General features: G+C 34.6%; 1 protein-coding gene across 1 annotated transcript; it reads left to right on the top strand.

Annotated features, from left to right (window-relative positions):
* Nucleotides 1-1,004: 1,004 nt before the first annotated feature.
* LOC132755105 (nuclear pore complex protein Nup107-like) lies at nucleotides 1,005-22,435 on the top strand (the record flags this gene model as incomplete). The annotated part of the gene is given in 17 exon segments (XM_060745900.1): nucleotides 1,005-1,076; nucleotides 2,067-2,158; nucleotides 2,685-2,763; nucleotides 2,971-3,084; nucleotides 3,418-3,594; nucleotides 7,743-7,948; nucleotides 8,590-8,702; nucleotides 11,168-11,286; nucleotides 13,103-13,238; nucleotides 13,809-13,978; nucleotides 16,209-16,311; nucleotides 16,946-17,034; nucleotides 17,246-17,317; nucleotides 19,897-20,070; nucleotides 20,423-20,491; nucleotides 21,366-21,560; nucleotides 21,939-22,435. Coding segments are annotated over 17 exon segments (2,085 nt in total), but the record flags the coding sequence as incomplete, so codon positions are not given.
* Nucleotides 22,436-27,585: the final 5,150 nt, after the last annotated feature.

Consider the following 27,585-nt stretch of genomic DNA (forward strand, 5'->3'; position numbering starts at 1 on the left):
TCCCGATAAACACAGCATGTGGTGTTCTTGTGTATGTCATCTTTTTTAGCTCGACTATTCAATAAAAAAAAAGTAGAGCTATTGTAGTCACCAGAGTGTCGGCGTCGGCGTAACCACTTATGTTAAAGTTTTTGTAATACCTCAAATATTTTCAAAGTCCATTGACATACGGCTTTGAAACTTTGCACACTTGTTCACCATCATGACCTCAACCTGTAGACAGGAGGAGATAACTGTATCAAGCATTTTGACAGAATTATGCCCCTTTTTTGACTAAGAATTTATGTTTAAGTTTTTGTAATACCTCAAATACTTTCCAAATCCATTGACACATGGCTTTGAAACTTTGCACACTTGTTCACCATCATCACCCCAACCTGTAGACAGGAGGAGGTAACTGTATCAAGCATTTTGACAGCATTATGCCCCTTTTTTTACTTAAAATTTACGTTAAAGTTTTTGTAATACCTCAAATATTTTCAAAGTCTATTGACATATGGCTTTGAAACTTTGCACACTTGTTCACCATCATCACCCCAACCTGTAGACAGAAGGACTTAACTGTATCAAGCATTTTGACAGAATTATGCCCCTTTTTCGACTTAGAATTTACGTTGAAGTTTTTGTAATACCTCAAATATTTTCAAAGTCCATTGACATATGGCTTTGAAACTTTGCACACTTGCTCACCATCATTACCCCAACCTGTAGACAGGAGGATGTAACTGTATCAAGCATTTTTTTTTACTATCAAGCACTAAGAATAGTCGAGCGTTGCTGTCCTACCGATAGCTCTTGTTAAGGTTTAATGAATGTTTAGATATATTTTATCTATGAAAGTGATCTATACTAATATGTTCACCTGTTTATGATATACGATGGTCTGATATATATCACATAGCATGCATACATCTAGTGATCTTGTGATTGTGCATTAACAAATTGTGGTACTTTAAATTATAAACTTCTTTATAATTTACAGAAATCCAAAATCTATGTTTCAGGGTATATATCAGAGTGATGAAAAGATAGTGAATGCCTTGTTTGATAGAGACCAGTCTGTAAGAGAAGCTCAGGTAAGCTCTATTTGATAGGGACCAGTCTGTTAGAGAAGCTCAGGTAAACATTGTTTGATAGGGACCAGTCTGTTAGAGAAGATGTTAGAGAAGATCAGGTAAGCTTTGTTTGATAGGGACCAGTCTGTTAGAGAAGCTCAGGTAAGCATTGTTTGATAGAGACCAGTCTGTTAGAGAAGCTCAGGTTAGCATTGTTTGATAGAGACCAGTCTGTTAGAGAAGCTCAGGTAAACATTGTTTGATAGGGACCAGTCTGTTAGAGAAGCTCAGGTAAGCCTTGTTTGATAGAGACCAGTCTGTTAGAGAAGCTCAGGTAAGCATTGTTTGATAGAGACCAGTCTGTTAGAGAAGCTCAGGTAAACATTTATTTGATAGGGACCAGTCTGTTAGAGAAGCTCAGGTAAACATTGTTTGATAGGGACCAGTCTGTTAGAGAAGATGTTAGAGAAGATCAGGTAAGCTTTGTTTGATAGGGACCAGTCTGTTAGAGAAGCTCAGGTAAACATTGTTTGATAGGGACCAGTCTGTTAGAGAAGCTCAGGTAAGCATTGTTTGATAGGGACCAGTCTGTTAGAGAAGCTCAGGTAAACATTGTTTGATAGAGACCAGTCTGTTAGAGAAGCTCAGGTAAACATTGTTTGATAGAGACCAGTCTGTTAGAGAAGCTCAGGTAAACATCGTTTGATAGAGACCAGTCTGTTAGAGAAGCTCGGGTAAACATTGTTTGATAGAGACCAGTCTGTTAGAGAAGCTCAGGTAAACATTGTTCAGGTGGACTTATTTGTTTATTTACCTTTCATAAAAATCAGAGAGGTGTGTCATGGTTAAGAGTACTTTCACTTTAAAGAATTTTCTAAGTTAGTTTGTGTGCCTTTATTATTTCAAGTTAATAACCAGAAGACCATTGCTTTTTGGAAGTTTTTACAGGCATGAAACATATTGTTGTATTATCACATGTTTATATCAGATAATATTGTATATTATATACAGTTAGTTGTGGACTGGCTGGAGAGTTGTGCCCAGGATGATTGTGAGAATTTTGCAGATAATATCAAGTTTTTCTCTGACAGAGCTGTAGGATAGTAAGTATAATTTTGTCACAATGCCCTCTCTGTTGTTACAATGATATGGGGATAAAAAAACACCTTTAGCTAGCATTATACTCATACACTGGTTTGTGTATTCCATCCAGCTATGCTTTCTTTCAGTTTGGAGAGTTACAATTTTCAAAATGAAATTTTACATGATCAGCCATATATTGTTATGTTAATTCTCTTTTAAGTTTGAATTTAACATACCATTGCAAAGTCATATCTGAACTGTAAGTGATTGGCAATTTTCACATTAGTATCGATAATGATTTAGCATTATTACATGTACATGACATTTAATTAGCTTCATTATACAAAGGCAGGATTGTTATTTATACTTACCTATAGATTTTTTTATTTCTTGTTTATGCCATCAGTTATCAGTATGAAAATTGTAGAGTATGCTTTCTTCTCTGAAAGTTGTCTTTTATGTTAACCCTTACTAAGTTATGTGTGTGTTAAAATTTACTTAGTTATGTTTATGTTTAGCTTCACAAATATTTTTGTATATGAACAGTGAGAATGCCCGCCATAGGTTACAGAATCAACAGACTGGGGTACCAGCTGGTGCAGAGAGAAATCTTATTACAGAACTCGTGAGTATTCTTACCAGTTATAAGTTATTAAGAACAATAAATACACATGAACATTGTGTGTGAAGTATATAGCACTATGATTGAACTTTAATTAATGTATAAAAAGAATGTGATACATATCATACAATAGATAGAATGCCAACAATATATTTTTTATACATCTTGAAGGTGGTTGATTTAGTTTATGTGGTTGTTAAACTTTTATAGGACCCTGATGCACCAATAAGACAAAACAGGCTTCTAGATGACCTAGACAAAGAAGATGAAGATCGCTTATTGCAGTATATTTTTGTGTGTTTACGAGCAGGGCAACTTGAAAAGGTATATTAGTAAATCTGTAATTAAGTTGTTATTATTTTCTTTTTATGCTTATGTTGAAACATTAAAAAGTTCTTTCACTTGTTTTACAAATTCACTCATGTTTAACATGAAGCTCTATATAGCTTCCCATAAGGCTTTTTTGCTTGCTGTCTCTACAATTTAGAATAAACATTTTTACTTGACAGTTCTCTTTCTTAGAGTATCAAAATGGTCCAAACTAACTATACCTGGAATAAATTATGTAGACTACCAATACACCCACATTGCATTAAAAACTATGTCAGTAAACAAGGTGTCTTCAAGCGTCTGGATCTCATTGTAATTCTATTAAAGGCACAGAAAATGTGCTCTGACTGTGGTCAGGCATGGAGGGCAGCTACTTTAGAGGGATGGAAATTATTTCATGATCCAAACTTTGAGGGTGTTGGACCAGAAGGTCAGAGACGAGCTGTAATTGGTAATCCACACCGAGACATTTGGAAGACTGTGTGCTGGAATATGTCACAAGATGTATGTATAGTTGTGTGTTATGTTAAGCATTAGTTATAAATCAAATGCAGTTAATTGAATCAAGTGGAAAGAAATGAAACTTTAAAAAAATGATATGGCTTTGAAAATCACTTATATTTTTTATTTTTTACTATAATTTATTAAGGGTAGCTTTTGATTTGTACAGCTATAGGAATACTTGATGCTTATCAGTATCATTTGATTTTATAATTTTTATCCAGTTATATAGAATTGTATTTTAATACTCAATTTGGTTTAGTTTTTGTAGTGTATATGCCAAACAGTAAAGCAATGAAATAAACAATGTTTTTTTTTTTTTTTTTTTTAATTTATCTAAGGCCATCCATAAAAAATTGTTTGTTTGTAGTGCTCCGACCGACCCATGAAAATGGCCCCCGACTCTAAAAATTTTTTACACTTTCGAGGATTTTTTTTTTTTTTTTGGAGATCATTATGTGCCCATTCTGTTAAAAAGAACTTTCTCCAATAACTTTTCAGACAAATTTTGAACTGAGAAGTAGAAGAGTAAAATAATTTTATTCCAAAACCAAAATAAACACACGCTTTTCATCAATATTTTGCCAAACTTCGACCCCCGAACATCGGCGATTTCACATTCGCCAGAAACCTTAAAATTTCGCAAAGGGCATAAAAATTCTCAGTTTCCAAGCCAAACATGTGAATGAATTGTTCTTTTTGTTAATTATTAAACATTAAATCTATAAAAGTTGATCCCCTTTTGAAGATATTAGCTAAAATAATTGCCGATCGGATGAATCTCTTACACACTGTGTGAAGCTGTACTCGATTTTCCTACTCATTCCACTAAATTCTGCATATATATACGTTTAGGTACAGTTTATGGAAATGATGCCCTCTTCAAGGTATTTTTACAAATATAAAGTTTTCGTCTGGACATATTAAACCAGACTAAAATTTGATTTATTTTCAGTATAAAAGTGAAATTGTAATTTAATAGCCATATTTTTTAATCTTTGATGCAAACAATTTTACAAATCATGCACTGTTTATTTTTTTCTTTTGTTTTTGTTCCTTTTTATATGCCCGAAAGGGCATATTATGTTATACCCCCTGGCGTCCGTCTGTCTGTCTGTCCGCACTACCGAATAGGGATAGAGGGCCATCTAACTGTAAACAGAACAAAAGAGAACAGATAGAACAAATAGAGTTCATTCCGTAACAATAGAGTAAGGGGCCATTGGCCCTCTATTAAACAATAGAAAATAACAAAAGAAATGGCCCTTTATTCCATTTCGGCCGGACGTCCGTCCGTCCGTTAGCAATTTGGTTTCCGGAGCATAACTTCAGTTCCATTTGGCCCACAATGTTTAAACTTCATAGGATGATAGTCCATATTGGGTAGAAGACCCCTATTGATTTTTGGGTCTCAAGGTCAAAGGTCAAGGTCACTATTACCTTGATACTGAAAACAGTTTCCGGAGCATAACTTAAGTTCCAATTGGCCCACAATGTTCAAACTTCATAGGATGATTGTCCATATTGAGTAGAAGACCGCTATTGATTTTTGGGTCCAAAGGTCAATGGTCAAGGTCACTATGACCTTAAAACTGAAAACAGTTTCCGGAGCATAACTTTAAGTTCCATTCGACCCACAATGTTCAAACTTCAACAAATGATTGTCCATATTGGGTAGAAGACCCCTATTGATTTTGGGGTCACAAGGTCAAAGGTCAAGGTCACTATTACCTTGATACTGAAAACAGTTTCCGGAGCATAACTTAAGTTACATTTGGCCCACAATGTTCAAACTTCATAGGATGATTGTCCATATTGGGTAGAAGACCCCTATTGATTTTGTGGTCAAAAGGTCAAAGGTCAAGGTCACTATTACCTTAAAACTGAAAACAGTTTCCGGAGCATAACTTAAGTTCCATTCGACCCACAATGTTCAAACTTTATAGGATGATTGTCCATATTGGGTAGGAGACCCCTATTGATTTTGGGGTCACAAGGTCAAAGGTCAAAGTCACTATAACCTTGATACTGAAAACAGTTTTCGGAACATAAAATAAGTTCAATTTGACCCACAATGTTCAAACTTCATAGGATGAGTGTCCATATTGGGTATAAGACCCCTATTGATTTTGGGGTCCCAAGGTCAAAGGTCAAGGTCACTATTACCTTGATACTGAAAACAGTTTCCGGAGCATAACTTAAGTTCCATTTGGCCCACAATGTTCAAACTTCATAGGATGATTGTCCATAATGGGTTGAAGACCCCTATTGATTTTGGGGTAAAAAGGTCAAGGGTCAAGGTCACTATATCCTTAAAACTGAAAACAGTTTTCGGAGCATAGTTCCATTTGGCCTACAATATTCATACTTCATAGGATGATTGTCCATATTGGGCAAAAGACCCCTATTGATTTTTGGGTTCACTAGGTCAAAGGTCAAGGTCACAATTACCTTAAAACCAAAAACAGTTTCCGGAGCATAACATAAATTCCATTTGGCCCACTATATTCAAACTTCATAGGATGATTGTCCATATTAGGTAGAAGACCGCTATTGATTTTGGGGTCACAAGGTCAAAGTCACTTTTACCTTAATACTGAAAACATTTTCTAGAGCATAATTAAAGTTCCAATTGGCCCACAATATTCAAACTTCTTAGGATAATTGTCCATATAAGGTAGAAGACCCCTTTTGATTTTGGGGTCACAAGGTCAAAGGTTAAGGTCATTATTAATAACTTAAGTATTAATCAACCTACAGCTGTAAAATTTTATAGGATGAACAGCTAATTCCCATGTCTTACAAATGCTTCATCCTTACTAAAAAAAAAAAACACTTTCGGGCATATAATGCTCCGCCTAGCGGTGCTCTTGTTTCTCCTTTGTAATTGTCCGTACTATATTCCCCTTTAAACACCCAAATAGGTTTATTAATTGTTGCTCTCTTTAATCCAACTTTCAAAACAAACTCCAGGCTCCAGGACCTGCTGATTACACACTATACATGTATACAGCAGGTGACGTAGATTTTTCTACATACTACACTGCCATATATGGTAAGTACACACGACTGTGTGACAGGTGTAACATACATAATGATCTATTATTATGCTGGCTAGTGAATGGAGTTAATTAACTGGGTTAATACAGTATGGTTTGTTGGTTAAGTGGCAAGGTAATCTAAATTTTCAAGTGTACCCCTAAAATTTAACAAAATACAAACAAAAACAAAAAAGAAAAAACAAACAAAAAAAATCAAAGCTAAAAAATTCTGCTGTTAGTCATTTAATTTCAAATATTTGTATTCTAAGCAGATTAATATTATTTGCAGGATAATTCCTTTTATTCAATAGTAATGAGAAATGGATTTGCTACACCCCTCCCTTCTTTGTGCATTTAGAATCTGACAAGTCAGGACCAGTAAATGAAAACTTAGGTGGTCATCAAAGCAGGTGGTAATCATTGATTTTACAAACAAAACACCTATACTTGCAGTGTAAATTGCATTTTCAAATAACACTGAAATACTGGTATTGAGACTAATTCCGTTCTATTTTCTCAAAGGGCTAGATCTGTCAAGTAATCATATTGTACATATTTTTCTCAGACCACTTGTTTTATTACAGGTATTGTCACCTTTTTCCAAGACATTGTTAATTTCAGTAAATAAGGAACAAGTTCAATTATTTTGTTTAAAGATGAAAAATAAATGTAAAATAAACAACAACAAAAGTGTTTACATTGTATGTCTGTTATTATTTGAAATATTAAACAAAGAAAATATCAACAGAAATACATTTGCCTACATATTTTAATTTGTCTAAATACAATGCACAGTATATCATGGGAAAATATATACTGTGTATTGCTATACTCAGTTTGCTCCAATCAAAAAAAAAAAGAAAAAAAAAAAAAAATCCCCTACCTACCTACCCACCTCTTGAACTTAGGGTAGGAGCACTACAAACAAACAATTTTTTAAGGATGGCCCGAAGAAGATGAAAATTTTATATCATTACATCACTCATTTCATCCATTTATAGATATACATTTTGGTAATATATAAGATGTTATTTAATTGTTATGAATTTTTTTGCTTATCCTATTTGTTTAAATATAATATTATTGTATATGTATTGCTTTTTTTTGCAGGCAAGAGTTGGTATTTATGAGAAGGCAATTTATTCAGCATTAAGTGGTAACCTACGAGGTGTATTGCCAGTATGTAAGTCCTGGCTGGACTATGTGTGGGCATATTTCCGTGTGTTTGTTGACCGGAAAGTGGAGGATGAAATCAGATTGAAGACAACATTGAGCCGATCTCTAGCCATTCTACCAGGAGAGTACTGGGAGAAAAAGTAATCTTCATTTTAAAGTATTATCAAAGATGTGTATTTATACTCAATCAAATTAAAACCACGAAACAAGTGATAGCCTTATAAATCTTTATTTTTTGAATAACTGGCTAAGAAACATCAGTCCAAATGAATGATTATATGATAAATATAACTTAAACAGGAAATAAGACATAAAACATGTTAAAACCATTAAGTCTGGTGTAATCCGAGCCAGTATGCCTCCTTCTTTCTTGGTATTGGCTTACAAGCCTAATCCCCAAAAGAACATGGATGATAGCAAAGCGTTTGCAACCATCCAGTGTTTATGCCCAAGAAAGAAGGGTACCTTGAAGAGCAATACAGTGTTTGATTATTATCAAAGACCTGTACATAACCAATTAAAGGATGTGCTTATATTGATATTACATGTTTTATATTCAGTAAAGTACCAGTTTTTCTATTGATTTATTATCATTGTTGTGCACATTTGTTGATATTTTATTTGAAGTTATAAAGGTCATTTGAAATGAAAATATTTATATGTAATTTTGCAAAATAATATTGTTAGTTAACTGTAAAAACTGTTAAATGAAATTAATATTTGTCATGAAGAAAAACAATATATTTATCAGTTCAGTTTATAAATTGATATAAAATTGTAGTCTGACAACAAGATCTGTGTTCAAGGAGATAGAAGCCAATGAAGTGATGCAGAAAGAATCAATGGGTCTTTATCATCTGATACAGAAATATGTTATTGTTGGAGACATTTCTGGTTAGTATGAACTTTAGTATACATTACTAGTAGAAATAATGAAAGGTTTATACCTCCAGTAACATACATATGCCAGGGCAGCCTGCATGTCCTTGCAAAGGTAAAGAAACATACTAAAATATTGTCATAAATATATTACAACATATTCAATATGGACAGTCCATCCTATATGCAAAGATGCAAGGAGATTGAACCTTTTAATGAATTAACATGGACAGATTTATTTACTAATGGTAGAGAGAGCATAAGTAAATGAAAACATTTATGTTAGACAATTATAAATATATCCCCTAGATGTATAATGAAGTTATGTTTATATATATATAGGATTATTGGATTTAATGAAGTTATGTCTATATATGTTATATGTTATTTTGGTTTTGGAGTGATATATGTGGATATATTACCTGTCAAGATTTTATATCACCTGAGCTGTCAGGCAAGGGCGATATTTTATCTTGGCAGGTAATAAATCCACATATATCACTCCAAAATCATAATTAGTCCCCTACCGGTTTACCGGAGGGGACTTTAGGTTTACCCTCCGTCCGTCTGTCCGTCAGTCCGTCCGTCTGTCCGTCCGTCTGTCCGTCCGTCAGTCCGTCCGTCCACAAAACTGGATCCCGCGATAACGCAAAAAGTACTGAAAATATTGTAATGAAACTTGATATATGGATTGATGGCAGTATGGAGATTATGCACGTCTTTTTCTTTTCTTCCTATGTTGAAAATTCTGGTTGCTATGGCAACAAATAGACTGAAAATATGGCAAATTTTACACATAACCTGGATCCCGCGATAACGCAAAAAGTACTGAAAATATTTTTATGAAATTTGTTATATGGATAGATGGCAGTATGGAGATTATGCACGTATTTTTCTTTTCTTCCTATGTTGAAAATTCTGGTTGCTATGGCAACAAATAGACTGAAAATATGGCAAATTTTACACATAACCTGGATCCAGTGATAACACAAAAAGTACTGAAAATATGTTTATGAAACTTGACATATGGGTAGATGGCAGTATGGAAATTATGCACATTCTTTTCTTATCTTCCTATGTTGAAAATTCTGGTTGCTATGGCAACAAATAGACTGAATTTCAAGATTTCTGGTTCTAGTTTTTAAGTTTTTTCACTATAAGTTCTTTATTTCTTAAGGTATTTTCTTCAAACTTTAAATATAAGTTGCTTGTCATCAACCACATCATATGTGACAAGGTTTTCAACTCTAGCACAGAATTTTTCAGAATTACCTCCCTTGAACTTTAAATTTTCATGAAAAAAACATTGTTTTTTTTTTTAATAACTTCTTTTTCTGAATGTATCTACTTCAAACTTCATATAAATGTTTCTTATTATCACTCAACATTAAATTTTGTGAGTGTTCAATACTCTAGCAAGACTATTTCCAGAATTATGCCCCTTTTAAACTTAGACTTTTTTTTGAGAAATTAGTAATTTTTACTCCAACTTCTACAATCATGATAGGATTTTAAAAATGTTATATTTTGATAACAGGGATGTTTAAAAAATAACTTTAGAGTGTCTTTCAGTCCGTCTGTCTGTACATAAAAACTGTTTCCTGTGATCACTTTTAAAGAACTTTTTCAACAAATTTACTTAAAATAGGAACCTAAGTGAATGGCCCTTCAGAATGTTGCTTGGGCTCTTACCGGTAGGGGACTTATGGATTGCTTGCAATACTATGATAATTGCTTGTTTTATTACCCTTCCCCTGCCAAGTTAAGACAATTTTAAAACAAATCACTTTAAAGAAACGTCGAAATAAGATTCACTTTAGGGTACCCCTTCACCACAACGTGACGTCACATAAATACATGACGTATTTTCTTTCTAACCTAATGAATGTAAACAAGAGAAAAGGAGTAGTCTGTTGAAAGCACTTTTTTGGAATTAATATCAAGCTTTCACAAGGTCATATTTGTTTTCAATACTGATGAGAATACATATCATTACTCTATTTTGGTAAATATTTTTCATTTGACAGTTAAAAGTGCTTGTAAATCAGAATTTACATCGCGTAAAATCAAACCATACGTGCATCGCTACAGCGCATGTTGTTTACAATGTGGGGTACCCAACGGGGAAATTTAGTGTGTATATTACCCGTCTGGCTCGGTAATATCAATTTCTTTCGGGTGATCAATATCTAATCAAAAAGGCGGAAAAGATCTGGAAGGGTAATAAATATATATATTTAGGATTATTGGATTTAATGAAGTTATGTCTCTATATATATTCAGGATTATTGGATTTACTGTCTATATATATTCAGGATTATTGGATTTAATGAAGTTATGTCTATATATATATATATATATATATATATATATATATATATATATATATATATATATATATATATATATATATATATATTATTGGATTTACTGTCTAAATATATTCAGGGTTATTGGATTTACTGTATATATATATTCAGGATTATTGGATTTACTGTATGAACGTGTGAGGCAACAAGGACAAGATGTCTCGTTACATGCTCTCAGATTTATGGCTCATTTTGTTCTCTTTCTCAGAACCTCCGAGCAAAATACAAAGGTAAATAGTTTATCAAAAAGCTTCTAGCAACTTTTTGCAGCTGTCCATATGTGAATAGAATAGCTTTTGCTTTGTTGTAAATATTGAAAACTATTGAAGAAAGACACTTTTTACTCGTTATGCCCCCACAATGTGGGAGCATATAGCGTTGCACTTGTCCGTCCGTCCGTCAATCCGTCAGTCAGTCAGTCAGTCCGTCCGTCCGTCCGTACGTCCCGAAATATTGTGAACGCAACTCCTCTTAAACAGGATGGCAGATTTTGCTTTAACTTACAGGGATGAACAACCTTAATGTGTAGATGGTAGTAAAGGAAGGAATTTTCGCTGTGACCAAATTTAACAGAATTATGGCCCTTTGTTGATTTTTTCACTAGATACTATGTAGAAATTTTGTGAACGCAACTCCTCTTAAACCTGTTGGCAGATTTTGCTTAACCTTACAGGGATGAACAACCTTAATGTGTGGATGGTAGTAAAGGAAGGAATTTTTGTTGCAACCAAATTTAACAGAATTATGGCCCTTTGTTGATTTTTTCATTATATACTATGTAGAAATTTTGTGAACGCAACTCCTCTTAAACCGGATGGCAGATTTTGCTTAAACTTGCAGGGATGAACAACCTTAAGGTGTAGATGGTAGTAAAGGAAGGAATTTTTGCTGCGACCAAATTTTACAGAATTATGGCCCTTTGATGATTTTTTCACTATATACTATGTAGAAATTTTGTGAATGCAACTCTTCTTAAACCGGATGGCAGATTTGCTTAAACTTCCAGGGATGAACAACCTTAATGTGTAGATGGCAGTAAAGGAAGGAATTTTTGCTGCAACCAAATTTAACAGAATTATGGCCCTTTGTTGAATTTTTCATTATATACTTTGTAGAAATTTTGTGAACGTAACTCCTCTTAAATCGGATGGCAGATTTTGCTTAAACTTCCAGGGATTTACAACTTTAATGTGTAGATGGTAGTAAAGGAAGGAATTTTTGCTGCGACCAAATTTAACAGAATTATGGCCCTTTGTTGAATTTTAGTTTTCAACTTGTGGCACATGTAGTCCAAAAAATATTTGACCTAGAGTCATAAGATTGACAGAACAGTGGCGTGTGGGGGCATCCGTGTCCTATGGACACATTTCTAGTTTTCACTATAAATGATTGGAATGTGTCACCAATGTAGTGTACACTGGCTGCCTACATCTTGTTATTATACTGCTGACAGCTCATATTTAGTATCGTAATAATTGAATTTTCTGTAATGTAACATTGGCAAGCATATAATTGAAAAGCTGAGTAAGTGTAATAATTTGAATGCAAGCTAAGATTTAAATCTTATTTGTTTTGTGGTAGTGCTTGATATATACTATCCACATATCTCTGTTTTGTGTTCTTATTAGCATGAGGCTGGCATAATATTATTTTCTTCAACTCGTGCAATACAGTATTGAACTTACACTCATTCAATATTCTATTTATCACAAACCCAAAATAAGACCGTTCAAAGTGAAATAAGAGTCATTTTTCATTGACAAGCCTACAGTACAACGCTAACATTTAACGCGTCTTTACACTATGTTTGTATAACCCTTATGACGTCATGTCAAAATATATGCACGGCCGTGCAATACATGTACCAATTTACAGTCGCAAAATTGGCACGGGTGTGTGATATTATATAATTATGTACTTTAACCAGACTAAATGTTGACAATTGTTATTTTTCTGTTAAAAAACAAAACTTTTCTCTACAATTTTGCATGTCTTAATGCCTTTAATCAGTAAATATTGATGAAAATGAATACATTGTTATTGTAGGAGGAGTTGTGTAATTCAATATTAGAGTGTTATGTTGAACGACTGATCAGAGACAAACATTATAATCTCATTGCTTACTATGTATCAAAGTTACCACTCAATGCTCAAGTCCATTGGTATGCTCTCTTCTTAGAAGGTAAATTACAATTTTATATATTATATAACTAAAAAAAGTAAAAAAAAATGTTAACTTGAGAGGTTAAAGTGACATGGTGAGTGTACAGGGGTAAAAATAAAAATAACATCACATTTTGACATAGTTGTTTTCAATTTTATATTTTACTGAATTCACATATATAATCATTAACCGATGTGACTCACAATGGAATCTATATATATCCTTCTGATTGTATTGATGATGTTCAGGTTTTAAATAGAGTGGGGTAGTCTTTTTACATATTTCATATTTTTTTCTTAAACATTTTTTATTATCAGTCATTGGTCAAAAACCATTATAATGGTCACTCTTTTGCAATGTATTGTAAATTCAGCTCAACTTGACAGCGAAAAAAAACAAAGAGAAAAAATATCACTTGAAATAATTCTAACACTTGTAATAAGATTCTGTTTAGAGCCAAATTCTGATTGTTCTATTATGATTTTTTTTGTTTATTCATTAATGAATTGTTTAACTTTGAAAAAAAAAAAACACTAAATTTTGAAATATAAACATAAGACCTGATTGTAGTTAACAATGATATTTCAGGTATAACTAACAAGGATGAGCGTCAACATTACCTGGACCTCGCCGAGGAAGCTGGTCTAGATCTAGCAGCTGTCACGAAGAAAGTTGTAGAAAATATTCGTATGAAATCAGATGTAGACTTTACATCTATACATGAAGCCCAGGAGTCTGTAGACACTGTCATCTCAGAGGTTGGTCTTATTATGATTTCTAGTATGAAATTTGGTGAGATCAGGTGATAAAAAATGTGACATGTGCCAAATATTCTCCTTTGTTTACAATGAATTCAAAGTAGATAATCAAAATCACTGTACCCTATCTTGCTAGTCTATTTAATTTAATGTGTACCATGTCTTGCCATTACAAGCACATGTTACTTCCAATCACTGAACCTTACTTGGGTGGCTATATATTTTAACTTGAACCTTTGTTGAGATAAGAGGAAGTAGACTCATTTATATATTGTGGAATTCTTTTGATCAATTTTGTATATTTATTTCCTTATTCTACTAATACTGTTTAATTTCTTAATTCATATAAAATGCAGACGTAAGAAAAATACAAAAAGAAAATGAGAACCAGAACAAAGCTTCATCATAAGTCTTTAGAAGCTACATAACAGATGTTATATTTTAGTGAAATATTAGTTGGATGTTTTCAATTATTTTTACAGCATTTTTAGCTCACCTGTCACGGTGAGCTTTTGTGATCGCTTTTCGTCCGGCATCCATCCGGCATCCATAACCTTTTACTTTAAATGACATCTCCTCATAAACCACTAAGCCAATTTCATCCAAACTTCACAGGAATGTTTCTTTGGTGGTCACCTTTGAAAATTGTTCAAAGAATTTAATTCCATGCAGAACTCTGGTTATCTGGATATCTTCTTCTAAAAAACCCAAAGAGCTAGAGCTTAGATATTTGGCATGAAACATCTTCTAGTGAGTGTCTACCAAGTTTGTTCAAATAAAAGCCCTGGGGTCAAAATTGGCCCCGCCCCAGGGGGTCATTGATTTTCCCTATATGTATATAGTAAAAACTTAAAAAATCTTCTTTTAAAGAACCCAAAGAGCTAAAGCTAAGATATTTAGCATGAAACAACTTCTAATGGGTGTCTACCAAGTTTGTTCAAATAAAAGCCCTGGGGTCAAAATTGGCCCCGCCCCAGGGGGTCATTGATTTTCCCTATATGTATATAGTAAAAACTTAAAAAATATTCTTTTAAAGAACCCAAAGAGCTAGAGCTAAGATATTTAGCATGAAACATCTTCTAATGGGTGTCTACCAAGTTTGTTCAAATAAAAGCCCTGGGGTCAAAATTGGCCCCGCCCCAGGGGGTCATTGATTTTTCCTATATGCATATAGTAAAATCTTAAAAATCTTCTTTTAAAGAACCCAAAGAGCTAGAGCTAAGATATTTAGCATGGTACATGTTCTAATAGATTTCTACCAAATTTGTTGAAGTAAGAGCCCTGGGGTCAAAATTGGCCCCGCCCGAGGGGGTCATTGATTTTTCCAATATGAATATAGTAAAAACTTTAAAATCTTCTTTTAAAGAACCCAAAGAGATAGAGCTAAGATATTTAGCATGGTACATGTTCTAATGGATGTCTACCAAGTTTGTTCAAATAAGAGCCCTGGTGTCAAAATTTGCCACGCCCCGGGGGACATTGATTTACCTTATATGTGTATAGCAAAAACTTAAAAGTCTTCTTCGAAAAAACCCGAATAGCTAGAGTTTAGATATTAAGCATGAAACATTTTCTAGTAAGTGTCTACAAAGATTGTTCAAATAAAAGCCCTGGGGTCAAAACTTGCCCTGCCCCAGGGGTGTCATTGTATGTGTAAAGAAAAAACTTAAAAAATCTTCTTTTAAAAAACCCAACAAGCTAGACCTTAGATGTTTAGCATGAAACATCTTCTAATGGGTGTCTACCAAGTTTGTTCAAATAAAAGCTCCTGGGGGCCTATATACAGGTGAGCGACTTCAGGGCCATCATGGCCCTCTTGTTTATCTTGATGTTGTACAATTTTTAGCTTGACTGTTTTGAAGACAAATGCAAGCTATTATGATCGCCATGTTGTGCAAATACATTGATGTAGACCATTATTCTAAAGTTTTAAAAGTTAATGACATGAAACGTCGAATGCATGCTTATAACATGTGAGACAAGGGGCATAATTTTGATTTTTTTTCAAGTTATGCCCCTTTTTAACCAGGGTCTTTCAAATAGAATAAGTCTTCTATTTGAAACACAATGTTTCAACTTAGAATTTTTGTTAAAATTGGTTATTGATAGTTGTTGTCCTTTACAGAGGAGCGTTCACACTGCATGTGTTGCTGTTCTTATATTGTATAACACAAACATAGTGTGGTTGTTATGTAAAGTTCTATATAGGTTTTTATTTGTCATATTGCAGGAGGACAGACTTAAGATAGAAGCTATAGATTGGTTAGTGTTTGATATTGGCCAGCGTGCTGAAGCTCTCAAACAAGCCAATGCTGTGATGAGAACTTTCATTGGTAAGCTGTTAGTGTACTAACATTGATATCTGAACCAGTTCACACTCCACATCTTAAATCATCTTGTGTATGGTGGATCGGAATACATTTATCTGTGTTGTTTGGAATGAAAAGGAAAGATATAGATAGGAAATGATGTTTTATCTATAAAATAATCATATGAATAATCATATAAATACATTAATGGGAAAAGAGCTTAAAAATATAAGTAGTTTCAGACTACAGAGCATATTAAGAAATGGCTCAATACAAAACTTCAATGATATAACAAATCTGTGAATGTAAATTATGTTTGTATTACTATCTTGACTTTCCTCTGAGAAAGTCTAAATACTTCCTAGTTGTCTAAATATGTCTAAATAGTTAAAGGTGGCAGCATGGCTGAGAGGGTAACATGTCAGACTAGTAATCTAATGATTGCTAGATGCACAAGTTCAAATCCTTGTCAGTGGCAACCCATTGTTTCCTTGAGCAAAAAACTATCCACTTGTTGCTCTGTACTTGTTGGTTGCAAGAACATATCTGTGAGTCTTTTTATAAGGTAACAGCTTCCTACACAATCAACTAAAATAAGTTCTGAATATAAACTAATTAGTATAAAGTCAAGATATAAAGAGTGTATATTTTATTGTAGCATTAAAGAAGATAGATGCAGCTCGTGCAGTGTTTGAGAAATTACCACCAGATTCTGTAGATGTTGTACATAGAACCTGGCTGCAACAGGTAATACTGGCATGACCAGATATTTTAACAATATATGAATTGTTTTTATGAGAAAGTCATCAGAAAAATTATTGTTAAAATTACTTGATTTATTTTTTGCCTGACTTGGACTTCAGGCATATATCACTAATAATTGTCATTGGTCTAAAGATATTCATTTGTTATGAATTGTTAAATTGTCTATGAGACTGATATAACTGTGATGTTTCAGACTGGGACAACTATGTTACCACTAGAAGACAAGAACGCTGTGAGGGAATATCTCTGTTTTAAAGCTTATCTGGTAATGAGGATATATTTATACAGTGTAACTTCCGAATTCCGGAACTTCTGAAATCCGGAAACTTCTAAAAACCGAACAATTTTTTCGGTCCCGATTTTTTCCCTTCTATTTTCTATTAATATAATACTTCTGAATTCCGGAACCTCTAAATTCTGAATTCCGGACAATATTTTCGTAAAAAAAGAGTCAAATCAATGCAATTTTACCTCCAAAATCCGGACATATCCAAAGGTGTGAAATACATTGTTAATCGAGAATGTTTACCCCGAGAAGATCGAGAAGATTTGATCTCCCTATCGACTGTTTACTTATAAGCAGTGATCGTGTAATTTAACACGTGTTAAAATCACAAGCTGTGAATGGTATGTTTGAAGTGATGCGGTTAATTCAAATAATTTAATGGCGGTCAGTTGTTTTAAAGTGATTCTTAGCGGATTAAATGGCAATTAATTGCGACAATATATGTATCAAACGTCTTCAGGGATTTATTGCATTTGATGTACTAATTAACTAACTAGCATCAGAAAATATGTAAGTTTATGCTTTTAACAACATTTCTACAAACTGATAATCAAGTAATGGCCACATTTTCCTTGACATTTAGTGACCTTTAGTGGCTTAGTCAAGTCCACATTATCTTAAACCTCTGAATTCCGGAAACCTCTGAAATCCGAACTTTTTGACAAGTCCCATGGGTGTTCGGTTTTCAGAAGTTACACTGTACTTTGTCAAAACAAAACTTTCTGATTATTTTGTAAATGTTTTTACATATATTTACCTTCAAACATTACTCATATTTATACCCCCGCACAACAAAGTTGTAAGGGGGGTATACTGGAATCAGCTTGTCCGTCCGGCCGGCTGTCCGTCAGTTTTTTCTTGTCCACCCAATAACTTAAGATTCCTTTGACCCACAGTCTTCATATTTGGCATGGAGGTTAGTCATAATTAGTAGATGACCCCTATTGATTTTGAGGTCACCAGGTCAAAGGTCAAGGTCACAGGGGCCTTGACTTCAAAAAGCTTGTCCGCCCAATAACTTAAGATTCCTTTGACCCACAGTCTTCATATTTGGCATGGTGGTTAGTCATGATTAGTAGATGACCCCTATTGATTTTGAGGTCACCAGGTCAAAGGTCAAGGTCACAGGGGCCTTGACTTCAAAAAGCTTGTCCGCCCAATAACTTAAGATTCCTTTGACCCACAGTCTTCATATTTGGCATGGAGGCTAGTCATGATAAGAAGATGACCCCTATTGACTTTGAGGTCACCAGGTCAAAGGTCACAGGGGCCTTGACTTCAAAAAGCTTGTCCGCCCTATAACTTAAGATTCCTTTGACCCACAGTCTTCATATTTGGCATGGAGGCTAGTCATGATTAGTAGATGACCCCTATTGATTTTGAGGTCACCAGGTCAAAGGTCAAGGTCACAGGGACTTTGGCTTCAAAAAGCTTGTCCGCCCAATAACTTTAGATTCCTTTGACCCACAGTCTTCATATTTGGCCTGGATGTTGATCATGATTAGTAGATGACCCCTTTTGATTTTGAGGTCACTGGATCAAAGGTCAAGGTAATAGGGACTTTGACTTCAAAAAGTTTGTCTGCCCAATAACTTTAGATTCCTTTGACCCACAGTCTTCATATTTGGCATGGATGTTCATCATGACTATAAGGTGACCCCTATTTATTTTGAGGTCACTGGGTCAAGGTCACAGGGACCTTGACAAAAAAAAGCTTTTCTTCTCAATTGCTAAAGAATGTCCTGTCCGCAATGTATTGATTTTGACATTTTCACATTTGAAGCATGTGGAATACATAACTTAGCAATGCACTGGCTTAGTAACCTCAGATTTGGCAGGGAGGTTGTCCTTGAGCTCTAAATGGCCACTGTTGATTCTGACAAAGTGGTATGCGGGGGTATTCACGCCATGATAGTGGCAGTTCTAGTTTTACATGGATTTTGACAGAATTATGGCCCTTTTTAAACTTATAATTTTACATTATCCAGGCTCTTTTTTTACTATCAAGCACTAAGAATATCCAAGCATGCTATCCTACCATCATCTCTTGTTGGTATAGCTTGTCGCCTTACATAATTATGATAAGGGTTTGTGGCCAAACTTTCATATCAACAATAGACAATGAAAGGGACTCATGAGTAAACATGTTGTTTATACGAACTTAAAGTTTCCAGTGACAATATGCTTTTGATACAGAAAAAGTACATATGAGCCGTGTCATGACAAAACCAACATAATGAGTTTGCGACCAGCATGGATCCAGACCAGCTTGCGCATCTACGCAGTCTGATCAGGATCCATGCTGTTCGCTTACAAATCCTGTTACATGTAGAGAAACTGATAGCAAACAGCATGGATCCTGATCAGACTGTGCAGATGCGCAGGCTGGTCTGGATCCATGCTGGTCGCAAACCCATTATGTTGGTTTTGTCGTGACGTGGCTCATATATGTTTAAGTGTTTAAAGTGATTTCTGGTTTGATAGGCAGTAACTTGCATTAAATGAGTTCATGTTTGTGCATGATTCAGGAGATTTGATTCAGAATTTTGTTTTATCAGGATGCCATGGAAAGTTTCAATGATTGGATCCAGCACTACCACCATGGACAACCGACACAACCAGCACCACCGGAGGGTGGATCATTCACTGATAGGGTAGCTTATGAACACAGAATGAAACAATATGATCAAGAAAGAGAACGATGGCACCACAATTTGCTAATGCAAACACAGGTATGATCATTCTAAGTTGTGTAAAGGAACTAAAAGTTAATCAAGCATTTTTTTCAGCAGTATGGAGCCAGGTTAGCCTGATCAATATTAAGTTTTATTCTGATACCAATCAGCTCTATAATGTATACTGAATAAGTCTATTTTAGAATTTTAGCAGGTTAAATATAAAAGCATTTTCATTAGCTGATTGGCAGAACATCTATGTCACATATATTACTTTTATTTATGTGTGTTTGGAACTATGAATAGTTAAAGATATAAAATTTTACAAAGATTTTCATATGATTTCTGCCCTTAAGTGTCTTTAGTTTTTCAACCTTTGATAAATGATTCATCTGTTTTGTTTTTACAGACAACCAAAGATCATATATACAATGTGTTACTGTTTGCTGATGGTGGCTGGATGGTGGATCAAGCTGAGGTACTTACATTCTCAATATTATTTTACTTCATTTTGTTTTTGCTTGGAGATATGCAAATTCTTGTACAGGAAGGTTGTTATCTGCATGAATTCTGTACTTGTATTATTGCTGGTAATAAACCTTTATGTATACATTGTTTCTAAGTTATTAACACAAAACCCTTGAAACAAAGGAAGAATATGTGTTGAAATAGTTTAAATCTAGTTTATATATTAGTAAGTCATATGCAATCGGAAAAACAGATCAACATAATCAGTTTATTTTATTCATCACCATTTATTGGCCTCGTCTGCATCAGACCTTGGTAATATAAAATTTATATGAGGCAATATATAATAAAAGGAAACATATATTGGAATGTTGGATGAAGCCTTTTCTCAAATTTACAGAAGTATGATAGATGAAGTATTGTTTGTTCCCTTGTTCTTCACTAGGTTAATGCTTTGATTGCACCTTTTTCAGGATAAAATAACGATTAGCATTAAGTATTAGCATTAATCATTTATCAACCAAGTTTAAACTGTGATACTAAGTAACAAGGGAAATTCATTGCTGACATTGTCTTGATATACGAGTATGTACATATAAAAAAATTGGTAATGATAAAACAATGCTAAAATATTCTCTGTAACAACGGTGCTGAAAAATATTTGTCCACTTGAGTATGTCAGTATGAGAAAAATAATAATCTATATAGTTGTACAGTACAGTTGTCATCTGTGGCTTACCATTTGTTGTGTGCTGTTATAGGTAATTGTGTAGAAAATATCCAACATGGAGGAGAACATAAAACTTGATTACAATCCTATCTGGTTATTAAGTAATAGAAAAATATTGGTTTATTGGTATATAAAGTAGATATTTGTATTACAGGAGGAAGGAGAGGAGAGTATAGCAGACAGACCAGATAGTGACCCATTACGACATGAACAGATGGATTGTCTACGTCACCTTGTACTACCAGGTCTTGTCTTTCTACTACAAACTGTTCTACATACTAGTGAACAATATCAGGAATGTGTTCGTCTTGCTGACATCTTAGCAGCTGAGCAAAACAAACTGTACCAGGTAATATATATATACTTCACTATTGTACCTTTAATACTACTGTTGATTATAGTAAAATATTTCTAACAAGTTCCATGATTTTTCTTCTAAAAGACTATTAGAAATAAATACAAACATTTTGGAGTTGGTATTCAAAAAAAGTTCTTTCGTAAAATGTTAAAAAAAATTAGTGTCATGTCTGCCTATTTTTTTTTTTTATTAGCTAAATCTTGTGATTGGGTTGTCTCTCGATTATTTTAGTAGATCTGATGAGATATCAGAGGTGAAAAATATCAAATATTGCACCTGTAATTTAGTAGCTACATCACCTATATTTCTGTTGTTTACTTGCAGGTGTTTAGACAAGTACATAGCTATATTTCTGTTGTTTACTTGCAGGTGTTTAGACAAGATGAGTTACAGAGAGTGCTACATCTTCTACGAGAGTCCTCCTTGAAATTGTTAGATCAGGGACGTGGTCCTCTAGGATATGAACGTAACTAATGTTAAATGTCAGAATCAAGTTGGACACACTAATTAACACTAAATGACACCCTGTTCAAGAACGCCCAAGAAATGGACGAGAGTGTCACATAACATTCTTATGTATATTTGTTTGAATATAAACATTGATAAAATCTATGAAGAAATTATGTTTCGTTTTGAAAATACCAGACATTTTTGCATGATTGATAGATATATTGACAGATATTTACTCATGCCATAAATTTAATGAGAAATGCATTACAGAGTAAATGTATTTGCTTGTTTTCTTTCTGATTTGTAAAGAAAACAAACTTAGTTTCAGTGTTTACACAAATAAATAAATCATGAAATCAAAGCTTCAGATAATCTGTGTTTGTTTACATCATATGAAATAAAGATATGAATAATTTTATAGTTGTCTTTGATATTTTATGTCATATACTCTTTCTAATCAAATTTAGTGACATTAAGTTTGTTTAATTGGTTATTTTTAGACTGCAAACACTTTGAAAACTAGATAAAAGATAATTTTTCTTAAGTTTTTAAAGGGGACAGACTATTACAGGTAACAACTTTAAATTAAGATTTGATTTATTCGTTACTAGAGGAAAGGTGAAGGATTATTTGTTAGATTTTCATAGGTAATAAAAAAAGATGTACATTAGTTCTGATTTTAGAAATACATTCGGCAATAAATTACAAAATAGCAGCTGCTTCTGTGTGGTAGTGTCAGTGTTACATTTTAAGTTAAATCTTTTCAATATTGGACTGGCCATATTTTATGTGTAGTTCTACGCCAAATTTTACCATTGGTAATTTGATGTTTATGCCTTCTATAATATTTAACTGAATATTGGTGGTTTTCCCCTTGACTAAACAAATAAAAGGCAACCAGGGCTCTCTGCCTTGGATAATAAAGGGTCAACATGGCCTATTACGATAAAGTGATTACCTAGGACATGCAATGAAAGAACTGAACTATGAAAGGTAGAACAATGAAGGGTCAACACTGCCCTCGTTGCCCTGAACTATGAAATGGTTACCACAGCCCTTGTACAATGAATAGTCAACACGGCCCTCGTTGCCCTGAACTATGAAAGGGCTATCATAAAACCCTCGTAACAATGAAGGGTACACATGACCCTCGTAGCCCAGAACTATGAAAGTGTTATCACAGCCCTCGTACAATGAATGTTAGAAACGGCCCTCTTGCCCTGAATTATGAAAGGGTTATTACAGCCCTCGTACAATAAAGATTAAACACTGCCCTCGTTGCCCTGAACTATGAAAGGGTTATCACAGCCCTCGTACAATGAAGGTTTAACACGGCCCTTGTTGCCCTGAACTATGAAAGGGTTATCACAGCCCTCGAACAATGAAGAGTCAACACGACCCTCGTTGCCCTGAACTATGAAAGGGTTATCGCAGCCCTCGAACAATGAAGAGTCAACACCGCCCTCGTTGTCCTGAACTATGAAGGGTTATCACAGCCTTTGTACAATGAAGGTCAACACGGCCCTCGTTGCCCTGAACTATTGAAATGGTTATCACAGCCTTTGTACAATCAAGGGTCATCACGGCCGTCGTTGCCCTGAACTATGAAATGGTTATCACAGCCTTTGTACAATCAAAGTGTCAACACGGCCCTCGTTGCCCTGAGCTATGAAATGGTTATCACAGCCTTTGTACAATCAAGGGTCAACACGGCCCTCGTTGCCCTGAACTATGAAAGGGTTATCACAACCCTCGTACAATGAAGGTTAAACACGGCCCTCGTTGCCCTGAACTATGAAAGGGTTATCACAGCCTTTTGTACAATCAAGGGTTAACACGGCCCTCGTTGCCCTGAACTATGAAATGGTTATCACGGCCTTTGTACAATCAAGTGTCAAACAGGGCCCTCGTTGCCCTGAACTATGAAATGGTTATCACGGCCTTTGTACAATCAAGGGTCAACACGGCCCTCGTTGCCCTGAACTATGAAATGGTTATCACGGCCTTTGTGCAATCAAGGGTCAACATGGCCCTCGTTGCCCTGAGCTATGAAATGGTTATCACAGCCTTTGTATAATCAAGTGTCAACACGGCCCTCGTTGCCCTGAGCTATGAAATGGTTATCACAGCCTTTGTTACAATCAAGGGTCAACATGGCCCTCGTTGCCCTGAGCTATGAAATGGTTATCACAGCATTTGTACAATCAAGGGTTAACACGGCCCTCGTTGCCCTGAGCTATGAAATGGTTATCACAGCCTTTGTACAATCAAGGGTTAACACGGCCCCTCGTTGCCCTGAGCTATGAAATGGTTATCACAGCCTTTGTATAATCAATGGGTCAACACGGCCCTCGTTGCCCTGAGCTATGAAAATGGTTATCACAGCCTTTGTATAATCAAGTGTCAACACGGCCCTCGTTGCCCTGAGCTATGAAATGGTTATCACAGCCTTTGTATAATCAAGTGTCAACACGGCCCTCGTTGCCCTGAACTATGAAGGGTTATCACGGCCTTTGTACAATCAAGTGTCAACACGGCCCTCGTTGCCCTGAACTATGAAGGGTTATCACGGCCTTTGTACTGAATGTTGAAAGGGTTATCACGGCCTTTTGCCCCGAATGGTGAAGGGGTTATCACATCTTTTTGAACCTCAACGATGAATGTTCACCACAGGCCTGGTTGCTCTGAACGATGAAAGGGTTACCATTGCCCACTGCCCTGAATTATGACCACGACTCTCTTGAACATGAACGAGAATCGGTCGGCATTTTTTATTAGTTTGCATTCATTCAGGAGGCCATGATAATGTCAAAATTAGCTACAAATGTAATACTTTACACAAAACAGTTCTCCTCCGTAAAACTTATTTTAAATAAACTAAAGCTATTAATGAAAATCTGTTTTCTTTTCAGTTTACATATGATAAAGCAAATTTTGTAAATGTACGTGTAAAATACATGCTCTCAGATACTCAGATATATCCGCAAAATATAAGATTTCTGCAAGTATGAACATTAAATATTTCGCCAAAACATTTAAGTAGCTGGTATGTATTAACCCTAAGGCACCAAACTGAAAGCAAATATAAAAAAAAGTTTTGTAAAACAGCATGCGTTTTTAGACCAAGTATTAAACTTTTTACTGTGTAGTATATGTCCGACTAAAGATTATATAGATTATATAGCCCCTTATATATGTTGGAGGTCAGAGTAAAGTTTATTAGATATGATATCTCAAACTTGCACAATATACATGTATAATTTTCAAACAAAGATGGCAAATAAAATACTGTTTTATACCATATTAATTATATGTACAAGTATAGCGTTGTGGATTTATCAATGATGGTAATTATATACCCAACAACAGGACCCGATGCTTTAGAGTTTTTGTTAGTGGAGGAAAAACAGATGAGGATCAAACTGGAGGCGAAGATGGAGGATGTAATGAACCGAATAGCATCTGTAGAATCTGAACAAGATAAATGTGGTAAATTCAATATTAAATGAATTCATTTGTTTACAAAAAATGGTGATCATATATAATCATATGTAATTTCGTAAGTGTTAAGTGCCTTACAATCCATTGTATAAGTCATTTTGGAATAATATAGCAGAATGTCAGACCTCGCGATGTGGCTTTAAAATTTTCGAAATAAAATAATTTTACTAGTTTTGAAACTTACCGCAATGATGATAATCAAAATTTTGTTAAATCGTTAAATCATGGAAATCAATGGCAATATTATTTTATGCCAACATATCAGTACATCAGGAAACCGTTGTTTCAAGCCTGTTGGTCTTTCTGTTTATTTATCACAGGTACAAGAAAATTTACTTCTATATAGGGGTCACGGGCTAAAAAAAACAAGGTGGCCCCGGGGCATAGCGTTTATTAAAAAACGTATCGCTTGTTTCATGATACATAATTATGTATATGAATATCGAAGATAAATATTGAAAGTTGAGGTATTTCTATAAACTCTCTTAACTTATTAACAGGTTGCAGGAATGGTATTGGTTCCACAGCTGGACATAAACCGTCTTTTCATGGCAACATTGTCTGCTGAATATCATTGTGGGGGCAAAGCAGCCATTGATATTTGATACTGTTAAACTCAACTCTGGGACAGCGTACCAAACCTACGCACGGCGTGTTTTAAAGCACCTGTTTAATGGAACATAATGCCTTTTTCGCCACTTTTATCAATTCCCCCCAAACAGCAGCTTCCATGTTGAAATGGTAAAAAACGCCGTTACTAACCATGCCGGGCTATATCTCCACGCTGACCATCTAGGTATTTGGATTGAACGAAGTAGTAATGTGATCATACGTTTGCAGAAGGATGACGAAGTGTGGATGGTTTGCTTGTACGACTCTACAATTGAAGGCGACATTACAACAACCAATGAACGATACTTACGATTATCATTCCCATTTTTCAGGTTTTTCTTGTCAGCGAAGATTAAATGGAATTAATGATATTGTACCCATTTTATGCACGTTTTCTGTTCCTATCTTAATGCTCAGTAGAGAAATTACTTAAAGGATAAGGACGTTCAAAATAGGTTATCAATTTTCGTTATTAAAAACATTTTAGGTACTATATTTTTAAGTTTTCTTTAGTAGCTTCATGTCGTACATGTATATGTGATAGGTTATTCATACTTAATATCTATATAAAGCTCTTGTTGTTGTTTTCTACTTCAACTTTTACTTCGGATAAGTCAAGTCATAATATTTCAATGTTTTTTTTTTTCTTCAAAAATTTAGTTTGTTATACGTTTCTTATATATCAATTGGCTTAAATATATGTTACACAGACACTTAAAGAGCATATGGCGACCTTCCAGCTTTGAGGAAAAAAAAAAAAAAAAAACTTCAGGAGCCCAATCGCGCAATATCTAACAAGATTCTCGAAGTTTCTCACACAATTAAAATCTAGTCACCGGGGCAGGATTCGAACTCACAGCGGCAAGGGCTAGTTATTTCAAATCACCGACAGTATATTAGGTCCAGATGTGTCACCCTATTTTTCATAACATGTTTTTAAATAGGCCTTTTAACAGAGTAGTGTCCAAAAGTTGAGATTGCATGATCTTTTGTTGGAGCGATAGAATATAAAGTTTTGCATTTTTTTACTGAAACTTGAAATAACTAAATAGAGAAAATGCAGAATCCCTAAAAGAAAGCCCAACACGACAAAATTGAAAATGTTGCAGGCTCGGTTTGAATTGAGCCTGTTCATGGACGGTACTGGAAAGTGCAAGTTACCGTCCACGCCCCCTAGTACCGGCTTAAGCAGAATTCAACGTTTAAACACTAAAATGGTGAAATTTTGAATTTAAAAACATCCGCAGATGTGTTCATACGGCGGTTTTCATGGAACCTTCAATGTGACATAGTGTCATTCCATTGAAAAGCGGCGTATGGCCCCCAAGTAAAAGAATGCGTGTGCCCTAAACGAGAAAACAATGGTCGGAACTAAATAAAATGGAATTTTGAAAGGGGGGAACTGAGGTTATGAAGCCTGCATAGCACAGATAAGACGTCAAAAGACAAATTT

The sequence above is a fragment of the Ruditapes philippinarum genome, unplaced genomic scaffold (genome assembly GCF_026571515.1).
Source record: "Ruditapes philippinarum isolate M1 unplaced genomic scaffold, ASM2657151v2 ctg12368_1_1_1_1, whole genome shotgun sequence".
Lineage (NCBI taxonomy): Eukaryota > Metazoa > Mollusca > Bivalvia > Venerida > Veneridae > Ruditapes > Ruditapes philippinarum.